At 38.5% G+C, this 13,223-nt stretch overlaps 1 protein-coding gene across 1 annotated transcript in view; it reads right to left on the bottom strand.

Moving 5' to 3' along the window:
* Positions 1-5,525: 5,525 nt before the first annotated feature.
* Positions 5,526-13,223, bottom strand: part of LOC118338838 (tetraspanin-7-like) — a gene marked incomplete at its 5' end in the record, with an annotated part of 8,286 nt that continues 588 nt past the window's right edge. Inside the window, 7 exon segments of the mRNA XM_035676245.1 lie at positions 5,526-7,312; positions 8,244-8,327; positions 8,413-8,445; positions 8,838-8,954; positions 9,401-9,496; positions 9,818-9,892; positions 10,050-10,169. Of these exon segments, the coding sequence (XP_035532138.1) occupies positions 7,220-7,312; positions 8,244-8,327; positions 8,413-8,445; positions 8,838-8,954; positions 9,401-9,496; positions 9,818-9,892; positions 10,050-10,169 (618 nt within the window).

Raw genomic sequence — 13,223 nt, 5'->3', positions numbered from 1 at the left:
GTTGATTTTGTCTGATGCAGTAATCATAATTGCTTCAGAGTTTTCTTGAAATTATGGTCAATTTTGTCATATCATTGCCCAGAAATGTGTCTTGTAAAATAGTGGTTTTTTAAGTGAGTGCACTGTTTGGTGTGGTTGAATCGGACATCTAAATATTGGTGCAGACCACAAAAATCGGAAGACCTTTTTGTATGAAAGTTCTCGGTTCGGTCACAGAGGCATTCTGAAGCAGTTTGTTTGTGGTGGGAATGTGGTCCGACCTCGATCCGACTGCGAGGCCAAGTTTGAGCTAAATGACTCCCATAGCCAAAAATCAATCGAGGTCTGACCTAGACTAGCACATCTTACCAATGTGAATACTTTATATGATACATTTTGGTTCACTTTTTCTGTGCAAAAATAAACCAAACCAAGAAGAAAATGCAACAAGTTTACTAACTTCTTATCTTATACTCACTGATTCGGACCAGAACAGACAAAGTATAGGTTTAAAGATGCATTAAAGATCCAGTGTTTAACATTTAGGAGGATCTATAGTCAGAAATGGAATATAATACTCATACGTATGTTTTTATTAGTGTATAATTACTTGAAAAAGGGAAAGTTGTGTTTTGGTTACCTTGGAATGAGACGTTTTTTATCTGTAGAGGGAGCAGGTCCTCTTCCACGGAGGTTACCATGTTGAACCCAGAACGGACTAAATAGGGCCTTTAAAATATACTTTGACACAGACTTTTAGCAGGCATTTTTACTTGTTATAGCCAGAAAACCCCATGTGGAACTAACACCATAAATGATGCCTTGAGAACAATAGCAGGGATAAGAAACTTTATGAGTTTAGTTACACCTGTGGTTGTCTTGCTATTTGTAAAATCTAATAGAACAAAACCTGATTAGGCCTCTTCCACAGCAGACATTTTGATTTGTCATAGCAGGAATATAGCAGGAAAAGTATAGGTGTTAATGATCTGTTTTATTCCTTTATATCCCACAAAGCCATGTGTGACAGTGAGACAGCATGCACAATACCGAGGCCCTGAGACTGAAGGAGCTAAATGAAATTCAGCCAGCATTCATTTTATTATTTACACCTGTGCTTTTTCTTCTGTGACATTTCAGTAAAAAAGGCCTGGTAGTCTTAATGGAGGGGGGTCTGTGAATTTGTTGAGGGTGACAGTTCTAGTTTTGCTGTTTCATTCTCACATGCATTTCACTGTCATGCATATCTATTGCAATAACACAGTCTGTTTAAGCTGTCAATTGACTGCTCACTCTGTTGTTCTGCCTAAGCTGGTACTGCTACATTGCTCGCTGCATTACTATCGCTGCAGCAATCTTGCACGCCTGCAAGTCTGCTAATGCTCTTTGAGGAAAGGAATTTGTGGCACGCCTTCCACTGCTGCTGCCGGTAATTTCATGTTGTCAAATATTATATGTCACATAAAGTCATTGCTGCAGCAGTTTCTACCAGTTTCAGCCATGAGATTGACAGTTTTATTCAATCATAAACATAATTGCAGTTGTCCAAACGGAAAGATTAATAAATAAAAGCATGGATAACTCTGTCAGGGTCAACAGTGTAGGATGCTTTTAATTTTTGAGTACTTTTGAGTGCTTTCTCCAAGTCCATGTAACTGAACTCATGCAAAAACATTTTTAGTGTTCCTATCTTCAATCTGTCTTTTATTTTTTCATACAAGGTTTCCTGTACGAGTGAGTCACCACTCACTTTCACTAGCAAGGACCCACCACCACAATGTTTCATTTTAAGGTTTAATGGAAATTCAGGAGGTTTTGATCTTAAGTACAGATGAATTGATGTGGATGTGAAGGGGAGAAGGTGGAAGAAGATGTTATCCGTCAGGTACCTAGAGATGTGGGAGAGGTATGCACCAACCGAATAGGAAGGGATTAGGGGCGGAGGGAAGAGGCAATCAAGGGAAGGGAAAGGGAGGATGGGTCAAATAGCGCATGAAGGGGGTTGATCAGGTGGTTAGAAGTGTGGTTGAGGCGTGGCCCCGCTCTTGAACCTAAGTAAACTAATAAATTCCATAACTTATTCTCATTCCCACCTGATGAAAGCCATCTGTTAATGAGGAATTGCTGCGAAGTCCTGCTGTCTGAAATCAGTTGACCAAAACATAACAAACCCAGCAGTGTCAGTAGTTGTAATAGGGGACAAAAAGACAATGAGAAAATATTAATACATCTGCAAGAGATGCATCATCAGAGAGTACTGACATGGTTTGACATGAAGCCGATGCTAAAAAAAAAAAAAGAAAACCCTGAGGCAGCTGTTGGAGTAAGATAATCTTTCCTATAAGTTGCTGTGCCAAAATATGCCAATAAAATAAAATAAAACTAGGCAAGACATGAAGATGATATAGTGAACAGAATATTAACTTTTTTTGCATTTATTTTCATCGAATATATCATGATTTTGATTTTGCTATCATATTTAATATCATATTTATGAAGGCATTCAAATTAAGTCAAATTGTGGAAAGAGAGGATGACTTATTAATTTTTTTATTTGTAAAATGAACAAATTATCTCACTTGTGCATGCTTCTTTAATTATCAGTAGGATGTACTGTGTCATGTTTTATATGTCATTCATGTTTTGTATCAATAAATTGTGGAAGATAAAACCAACTTGTTCATTCCTGTTTTTAACAGCAGTCGACTGTTTCTCTCTTGCGAGCGCTTGCAGCTGTTTACTTAATGTACAGTAATCTCTTGCAAAAGTCCTGAAAGTGCCTGAGGCTGGCTCACATGTTGAAAGAACTCAGCAGGCCACACGCTGCGTCCAGCGGGAAATGCAACTTAAAGCAACAGACTCAAATCTCAAACATGAGAAAAACACATCTAAATGAGTAACTTTATGTGTTTTTATTGGGTAAGGGATCAGTCTTTGGCCCCTTGCTGTTTTGTTTTCCCCCCAGGTTTCATTAGTCGCAATCATTTCTTCCCATAAGTATGTGGATGATACAAATGCCTGGATGCTGAGCAGTTTAATTAAAGAACAGTTTTACTGGTAATCACAAGGAGGACCAAACTACATTTTCTCTCTCAGGAATGTTTTTAAGATTACTTTAAGCATTGCATTTGAAAAAGATGCTTTTAATTCTTCAGAAAATATTCAAGATCAAGGTAAAGGTGCCTCAAGTTTGAGGAAATATAAAGATGGGAGCTGAGGCATACCAGAGAACATACTCAAGCATGAAAGGTCTTGAATTTAATCTTTGTCACCTGCACAGCTTGTGTTTTCCCGCTCGGCTTTTCTCACAGAGCAGACTGTCACAACCATATCTCATTTCTTTTGTGATGCTTGTGTTTGATTAACTACAACAAATGAACCTGCAGTAAATGATCAGAGGTGCGTTCAGTTCACTTGAATGTTTACACTTATAGCATGATCATCAATTTTTATACTTAATAATTAATTTATGTGTTTATGTGTTTTTACCCACTGAAACCCACATCATTTACGGCTGTTTCTTTTCCTCTACAGTACATCCTCTCCAGGATGTACTGTGGAGGTCTGTTCCTGGATCATGGAGATAATATGTGAACTGTTCCTCAGCACATGCAGCCATGTGAGGCCTGCTTTATTTGTGACTGTTCTCTGGTGTCTACTGCCATCTAATGGCTGCTGGTTTATTCTGTGAGAAAGCACACTATGTGGCCAAAAGTTGTGGACATCTGAATATTTAATCCAGAGGTGATGGCTGAATATCTCATTTTAAAACCATGTATGTTAATCTGCTTCTGTAACAGCCTCCACTCTTCTGGTTGCACCAGATTTTGGAACCTGGCTGCAATTTAAAGCTCACCTTCAGACATGTAGTAAGCCCTATATACAAATAGTTTGCTTGTGTTTTTTATGCAAAAGAAAACTCCTACTTTATTAAGACCATAATCTATGAATATGTAACTTTCTAAAGTTCCCCTACTGGACACAAGATGTCTCCCACTGTAAAGTCCATTGGACAATAATTGACTTGATAACATCCTTCTAGTGTCAGCACATGCATCATTCAAACATCACACTGAAGGAACAAGAATATTTTTGAGTAGAGTGGGACTTTGAGGAAACACATGCAAGTAGACAAAATACAAGCAAATTAAAAACATATCTTCCTCTGACAACACATGCAGAATTTTAGACACATCAGAAAGCACAAGTGGCACAGATGACAATGGTACATAATTTGCTTGTCACAGTGTGTTGAGCTCTCAGAACACGTTCATCCATACATTTTTTGCAGATGCTATAGGTAACAACAATAATCTAAAAGTAAAGAACAACATCTTTATATCTTTCTCCCAGTTACTGTTTAATTCTACATCAGCTGGAGGTCGGGCGCTGAGAGAATGTCTGTCTATATAATGCCGTCATACTAAATGCTAAATGCATGACATTCATGGTTTTTGCATTCATTTGATGCAAATTTTGTAACTTTTTTACAGAACTGTGTGTGCATCTCATCCTGCACCCAAAGTGCAATGTCATCGTTAATGGTGGCTGCATTCCATTTAGGTGAGCCAGTTTCAGGGTTGCGCCTGCTGGCTGACCAGAGAGGCTGCAGGGGAACAGAGCCATCACTAATATTAGTGGTTCAACATGTGTTCAACTCCCTCCCTGCTCTGCATTCCTCAGTGTTTCCCGCCTTCAGCCGTCACCTGACGTTCACCTGCATACCTGCTCCTAATCCACTAATCAGCTACACAGCATATATAATACAGCCCCTTCCTCCTCATGCCTGTCTGTTAACAAACCATGTTGTGAATCACAGATGCTGTAAACTTTTTTTTAATTTATTCTGCCTGGCCCTGAGCTATGTGTTACAATCATTGATGTGTTATTATGGATCCCACTGTTTTTCATGGCAAGACAAGCCCTGTGTATCATTCGAGCACTAGGATTGGCTAAGCGCCCGTGTTGGCGTGAGAGGGAGATGTTTCCTGCTAAAAAAGCTTTCTAACACACGGTTAAGGGTCCATTTAAACCCAAACCATGATATTAATGTAAATACAGAGAGAATTGTTTACAAAGTTCCTAAAAATATCAGGAAAACTCATCAATATTCACAGGAAATAATTCATCCAAAGCTCATTTTACACAAACTTCCTGCAGTTATTGTGTTGGGTTCCTTGAACAGTTTATCAGTTGTTCTTTACTGTTATTGTATGAAATCTTTCAGTCAGGGGTCGCCCGTTTACTCAATGATAGAAAAGGGCTCCCTTAAGGACAAAGGTTGGGAACCACTGATTTGTAGTACACCTATAATCCACTCAAAACTGTGCCATCATTTCTTTAAAACCATCTACCCCACCCTGCACCCTTCCATCAACCTTTCAAAACCATTAATTATCCCACTATACCCAACAATTGGCCCTTTAAACTGCCTTTCAACCTCTCTATTGGCCTCTGTCAGCCCTTTATGTTATGGCAAATGAAACCCTGCCAACGGTGAGAAAACACTGAATGGATCAGAACACAAGAGAGTGAGAACTTCTGGATTTCAGTCAAGAGTTTAATCTGAAATTATATGAGCACAGATTTGACATTAAAACAGTTCCTGTTACAGTATTTGTATTTAAATTTTTGTCACTCTTTATTTAATGGTGAGGTGTTCATGGTCTGTAGGAGATCTGTACACTTGTAACCCTGAGCTGCTATTTGGTTTGCTTCACCCTGTGGGTTGTGTGATCTTTTATTGGCTTCAGCATGAATCCAAATACGGATGAGACAATGCCTTTTTTGTTCTCAGTGCTGCAAGTGTTGCTGGGATTTCCGAACTTTCCCCAAATGTTACCTGCTCTGTTTTACTGATTTTGAAAATGTCAAGTTAGGCAATTCTTTATGCACCCAGAATTGTTCTGTTGAGACTGAAGTGCTTTACATAATACATGCACATATCTTTAGGAAATATGCTAGTTTGTTGTTGTAAATTTTCTTTAACAAGCACACACCGGCAAGAGACAGCTCAAGTGTTCTGACTCATTTTAACCCGAGGAGGTTCTGAAATGGTCTTCTTCCTAATTTTTATGATGCTAATTCCTTCAGAAATGATACCTAGATTAGAATGAATCTTCATGAATACTTCATTCAGTGTTCATCACCCAGAAATACTAAGAGCAGTCAAATCTGGGGCTTTTATTTCCCAATCCACGAAAAACTTATTGTCAGTGCATATTCTCATTGAATTAAAGGAATAGTAACATTACAACAACACAATAGCAATTAAAGCTAGGCTAAACAAGTCCTGGACCCGTGTGTGACACACATAAAACTGAAAGAATCAATTTATATGAGGCCCAAACGCATGGATGATAGGGGTGTATAGATTTAGCGATGTAAGTTGGAAATTAGTTTTAACGTTATAGATGTGACTACATCACTACGCGGAAACAAAATGACATGTAATCTAACTTCCATTTTTTTCCCCATCCCTTACAGAAAAAAAACCTATGAATATCCAAACTTTACAACACAATAAAATGTAGGAAAGATGCTGGTTTTACACATTACACCAAATGTGCAAAATTACGTGTACATGTGGTCACATGTGGGGGGTTTTTTGGTAAGGGATGCCATGAAAAAAAAAAATACTTCAGATTCCCTGGTATTTTATGAAATATATGTATTTGAAGGTGAACAATGTGACTTTTATAGATTCAATGGTAAACAAATGTTAAGAACTGTATCAGATTGCATCGAATTGTTCATTAAAAAGCATCGTCCCTGAATCGTATCGGAACTTTGGATGGAAAAGAAGTGGGTTCTCTTATACTGTTGGATTTTAAATCACCGGTAATAACTCTGATCTCAGTCCTCCCCGGGTTAATAGAGCTGTAGCTGGATGTGGTGAAGGCTGCGCTTAGAGACAGCTTCATTTGTACAATATGTCTGTTACATAAGACTACTATACATGCATACCGCCAAATAACACAAAGGAGATATAATGATTCACAAAAAAATAAATGTTTGCATATATTTTCTACAATAAAAAGATGGAAGACTTTTGCCTCCAAATAAAACATTCTTGCAGCATCGTCCCTCTGTTTCCTGCTTTCCCTGTCGCTCTCTTAAAAGGCACAAATATCGTAAAAAAAAAGAAAGGAAAGAAGAAGAAGAGGTCCTGTTGACCACTGAGTCCTCCTGTTACAATGCAGAGGTTAAAGGTCAGGGGTCAGGGGGTGGAGGGTTCCTTTCAGTAGCCCTTCATGGCAATGGACGATCCTCCTGCGCTGTCGTGACGGTTGACCTGATGGATCATCAGGAGGGAGACCAACAGGCCCAGCAGCTATAAAGACAGGCAGTCAGTCAGAGAGACAGACAGGTGACAGGTACAGTAGACAAGCTGTCAGACAACTTGGATCCTCGCCAGAAGTGAAAGACAACACATAAGCAGCCATCTGTCCAAGCTGCACACTGTTATGAATTTAAATGCTGACTGGAGGCCAACAGCTGTTATAAGCATGTTTTTTTATTTCAGTTTACTGCCTGCATATTGTTAGTTTAACAGCTGAATGAGTTGTTGAGCTTTCTGAGTGCAGCTAAAACTGTCTGCACCTAAAATACAGCTGCAAAATGGGAGGCCCTGCCGGTTCCAAAGTGTTTTCCACTTTAAATCTGAATGCTTTTACTGAGATCCTCAATGATTCTTAGTCTCTTGGATTATTTAAACCTACTACAAGGAGTTATAGTTATGAATAATAATATTTCTATGTAGTTATTCTTAATGCCTGCCTCCGACCGGCAGGGGAGTATATAGAGTGGTAGCACTGGGGTGGCAGATGCCCCCAACAAAAAATGTCTGGCCACCCTAGTTTAGTGTTAAATTTACCACATTAATTTAGGTTTCAGAAACAAAACAAAATCCGTATTTCACAAATTGTTGTATAAAACTAAAAAACGTTTATTTTAAATACTTTTATACTATTTTTTTTTGCTTCTAACGGTAAATTACCTCAACAAAAGATTATAAATTGACAAAAATCTTTGTTTTAGTTTATTCCAGTGTGCAGCTTGGACAGATGGCTTCCATTCCATTGGAGTTTGACTTAAAACTTAAAAATCGTCCAATATACAAAGGTCAGAGTCCACAAGGGGAACTCTTGTAGATCTTAATATGTCTATAGTGATAACTGATCTTGAAAGATTGCTGTTGACAAAATCTTTACAATCAATGCAGTCAAAGAACGTGATGAAACAACAAAGACAGCAGAGCTTACTGCAGTGACAGCAAATCCAAAGAAAAAAGCCATGGAGATCTGGAAGAAGATGTTTAAGAACCCAAAGAGCACTTCACCGCAGGTCTGCAGAAGACAAAATAGAGAAAGGTTCATTATCTTGAAACATCACATACAGGTAAATTGGTTGACGGGTTGATTTATTGAATACCTGTTTAAAGACTTGATCTGGGCCAGTGGCTCCCTGCAAGCAAACAAGAACAAAATATGGTCATAAAAAGTCAAATGAAAGGCCACACCCTGCTGTAAGGTCAAAAGGAGAGACCAAAAATACACCACATAGCTGCAGAGCTACCGTAGAGTGTATCCTGATGGAGATTTCTGGAGAACCACCAACCCTACAATAACAGGCAATCCTTCTCTTCCACCTGCACTTTACATACTCAAGGTCCACAAATGTTGGTACATTAAGTTGACGAAAAGGTGGAATTTAATTTTACACACAAGCACCAGCTTATTCATGAGATGAGACAAACAAGTTCATATCACCACCTTGGACATTACCATATTTTTGAGCATTTATTCCAGTGTCAATTCCTATATTAGATAAATTCAGTTTCATTTCACAAAACCAACCTGAGGTCTGGCTTTACATGCAGGTGATCCATATACTGATTGTCGAGAAGAGCACTTACAGGACTGAGGGATCTCATTACCCCAGTCATTGGTGCTCACCACTCCACAGCACTGGGTCTGCAACCACATGAGAGAGTGAGTTTCATCAGGTTCAAAATTAGGAAGTATCGATCACATAGTGGGTGTGGGTTTAGTTAAACTCAATTGTATTTAGGAAAAGGTTTGTAATTGACTGTAATTGACTTGGAGACTTTCATTGTTAGGATCATCGATATGATCATCCCCTGTGTGATTCCCAACCTGTTTCCTGAAGGGACCACTTTTTTATCATGTAATACACTGATGATCCCTGACTAAGTGACATATATTTAATGGATATTTCATATTGAATTCAAAACTGAACAATGAACGGCTTAAAATCCAGAAGACCTTGTGACCCCCCCATGAAGCTTTGGCAAACCTTAATGGGTCTTAATGGGACACTGCTCTATGTGTCCGCATGAGGAAGGCACAATCTAGCTAGACTACACTCATAAGGGTTAATAGTACATAAAGAACATTACAGATTCCTGCATCCCTTCAAGAAATGATCTGAACTCCTCATCCTTCATGTAGGGAACTATCGAGTCCGACAGGGTGTTGGTAAAGGCATCTTTGACCTAGAAGAAGAGAAAGAACAACATTAGTATCAATATGGTGGAGGGAAAAAACGATCAGAGAGGAAAGATCAAGACAGACACTTACAGAGAGATACAGATAGAGAGAACGTTAGAGTCAAGATAAAGAGATTGTTAGCATCAAGATATAGAGAAATTTTAGTGTCAAGATAGATAGAGAGAATGTTAGCATCAAGATACATAGAACTTTATCAAACTACATACAACGAAAGACAGAAAAATAGGATAAAGATGGGGAGACAAACATTTAGGTAAAGATAGATCAATAGCTAGATAACTAGATAGATAGCTAAATAGATGTACCTTGTTCCTGAAGACGACGACAATGATGCCTAAGATTAGCATGATGATCATTCCAGCCACCATGAAACCTGCAAACTGTCCATGAAACAATATGAGAAATATTCGTAGATACCAGACACATTGCTAGTTTTGTTGATTGAGTCACTTGATTGATGAATTTGATGATGATTTGATTAAATGAACAAAACAAACAACAAAACCCAGTTGATATAATATGTTGACTGGTACAGACTATTTTGAGGGCGATGCCTTTCTCAGAGCAGGCAGCAAAGATTCCCAAGCAGGAGATGCCGAAGATGCCGATGGCAAACACCCAAATCCAGGCTGTGCTTGGTCCGCCAACCGCCGACACCTGCTCCGGCACAACAGGACAATGACACAACACAAACACCTAATTACTGCAAAGCTGTAATCTCAAATGGTGAATTAAATAATTAGGCATTATTTTACATTTTTCTTAATAAATCCAATAAAAAATAAAAAAAGATATGTGCCACCAATTCTATCAATACTTTTTGATGTTACCAATAGATTCTGGAGAACATTGTGATGTGAAAATATAGTTAGAATACCATTGAAATAAAGGCTATAATCTAATCTTTATTATTTATTCCAGTGTCAATAGATGGTTAGGTATCTTTCTTGGATACAGAAGCCTATTGCTGTCACACCAGGAAAAGAAAAACAATTTAATATCACATTATATATATTTTGTTCATATCAGTTCATTGTTGGTTTTGGTGAGGGAGGACTTATTACGTTTTTTTTGCCGGTTTTGGCTCCTGCCACCTTGGGGCTAATTCAACTAACGTTAGCTGCATGAGCTAACTAGCTAACGGCATCTGACATTGCTGTTGGCGACAGTTAGCTCTGTGTCACTAAAAGATTGATTGGTGAATGTCATGATATTATTGGCTAAAATGTGTTAGTTCAAGCTTATGTGAGCATGCATCACATTTTGTTTGACAGAAAGACAAAATTATATATAAATATACAAGGAAATTGAGTTTTTGTGAATGTTTTGTCACACATTGTTATATAGAGGTACAATATAACTGAGGATGCGATTGCTAAATCATGTCTTCTTCATAAAGGGTCTCATTGTGTTAAATTTCCTCTGCAAGTGATCTGGATATCTCATAAGCGGAAGAATTTCTATCTTTAATATACATTGATGGGCAATCCATGGGGGATTCATGTCGTTCCGCCATTTTGAAAACTGCAATCGCCAAGGAGGGACATACAGCACTAGCCTGCCAGTGTCTAGCTAACAACGCCGTTTTCGTTCAGGCCAGGCGTCACATTACTGAAACCAGCTTAGGGGAGAAGAGATCAGTGAGAGGGGCTTGTCATGCCCTGGCACATTTGAAGTTGCACTGCACTTTAGTTTAAAATGGAGGACGGAGGGTCATACTTAGGCCGCGACGCGGAATTATCTTCGGAGAAAGAAGCAAGGGATTAAAAGGCAATGGGACCAGCGCTATTCAGAAACAAAGGGTAACATCGGGTAGCTTTCCCAGGTGGAAAGAGATAATGAAGGAAACACTTTGAAAGGGACGCTGATTTGCTGCTTTCTCCTCGACAGGTAAGTCAATGTTACGGTCTAATACATAGGTTTTTTTTATTGCTTGGGTGTGTAAGTCATTATATAGGCAGGCATAACAGTAGGACTGTATAGTTAAAAGCTACAGCCTGTTGGTTGGTGATAGCTGCTAGGCAGGCGTATGCCCACTAGCTACCTCCATCCAGTGGCCTACTTTTCATGATCGTCTTACGCCTGCCATCAAGTTTTGTAATATTTATTTGTTATGTGAGATATTTGGTATGTATACAATGTTAGTATAGCTTGTCATAATGGCTACGTCGTTGCATACACATTTGAAACGCGGGCGTGAAGCATTTTGAATGCAAAATACAATTTCACAGCTAGATGGGAGAAATTCCTACACAATGTCCCTTTAAAGGGTTAAAATTAAATTTTTCATTTCACCTGGACTTCTTTTATATGAGCCAATACTGTACAAAGGATCATATGGGTATCAAGTTTAGATTTTGCATCCCACAAAATGGAAGTTGGAAAGCAGGAAATCTGAAACCTGATGATGTGTTTTGGAAAAATACTCAACAGGAATGTGAAAGTGAATTTAATCAGTTAAAAACAAATAGCTCCAAGGCTTTATTCCACCCTGTAGACCATCCTGTTTTTCTGTAGTCGACTGCGAGGATGGAAAAAAACTCTCCCACATCCCCCAAAAAAAGGTGCATCTGCTCTGCATTAAGAGAAATCAAAGCCTCCACTACAACCCAGCAGCTTGGTTTATAAACACTCACAATACTTCACCTCGGCTTGTTTTAAACATTTCTAAACACGTATTCTGGATTTTCAGATGTGTACGTACGGGATTACATACGAGATGTCGTGACTAACACAATCAGCCTTGCTCGTGTTTTAATTCAAAGCCTCTGAGAATATGAACTGCCATAACCAAGTCTGAACTTACAAACTGCAGGCTGTTAGGCAACCCATAAATCCTCGATGATTAAAACATGATTTATTCTTTGAGCATTCAAACTCAAACAAACTCTGTCAACCTTTTCTGTTTTTCCCCCCCAAACTGGCACTTGATTGTTTTAATTGTGAACATCTGACTCTGATTTCCCTGTTTTTTACGCTGTGACTCACGTTAGACAATCTGCAGCTCGTTCTGCCAACAGACATCCTGTAATGGAAAACTGTAAATGCGTGTTTTTTTTTTCTCTTACAGTTATGGTTTCCATAGAAACGAAAGACGAGTGTGACGTTGTTATACCAAGTAATAGTCCGGCCCATAAACCCTAAACATTTGATATAAAGTGTTAATGAGTGAGATATAGAAGTGCTGGTATGCAGATTCCCCCTGCTTCCACTGTTTATGGTAAGCTAGGCTAACTGAGTGGCATCAACTATTTCATCTAAAGCTTGGTGAATATTTCTCATAATGTCGAACTGTTCCTTTTAAAAGTTAAAGAAATGGAATATCATAATTCATAGGTATGTTTTTATTATCTCCTGAAAATATTACTACAGTAGCCCAGAACAGACAAACTGTAGTTTCTCCCTAACACACTGGACCTTAAAAGCTGCAGTAGATCATTTTTATAAAAAAAACTTTTAGTCATATTTGCTGAAACTTTAACTATATCCTGACAGTAGAACATGAGACAGATAATATGAGAAAAAATTGTTTTTTCTGGCTCCTCCTAGTGCTCCTAATAGGATTTGAAAGACTCCATCGGGCCCGAACAAAAGCAACCAATCCGAGCAGAGAAAGATGGAAAGAAGCTTTGGGTTGGAAGCTTGAAGATAGTTGATTGTTGAGTCTACCAGTATTGATATTTGATGACCTTGGGAATGAAACAATCAACT

The sequence above is a fragment of the Morone saxatilis genome, unplaced genomic scaffold, assembly GCF_004916995.1.
Source record: "Morone saxatilis isolate NCDOM2014 unplaced genomic scaffold, NCSU_SB_2.0 Contig10, whole genome shotgun sequence".
Taxonomy (NCBI): Eukaryota; Metazoa; Chordata; class Actinopteri; family Moronidae; genus Morone; species Morone saxatilis.
Note: the sequence above shows the minus strand (reverse complement) of the source record. Positions and strands in the feature narration are given on the sequence as shown.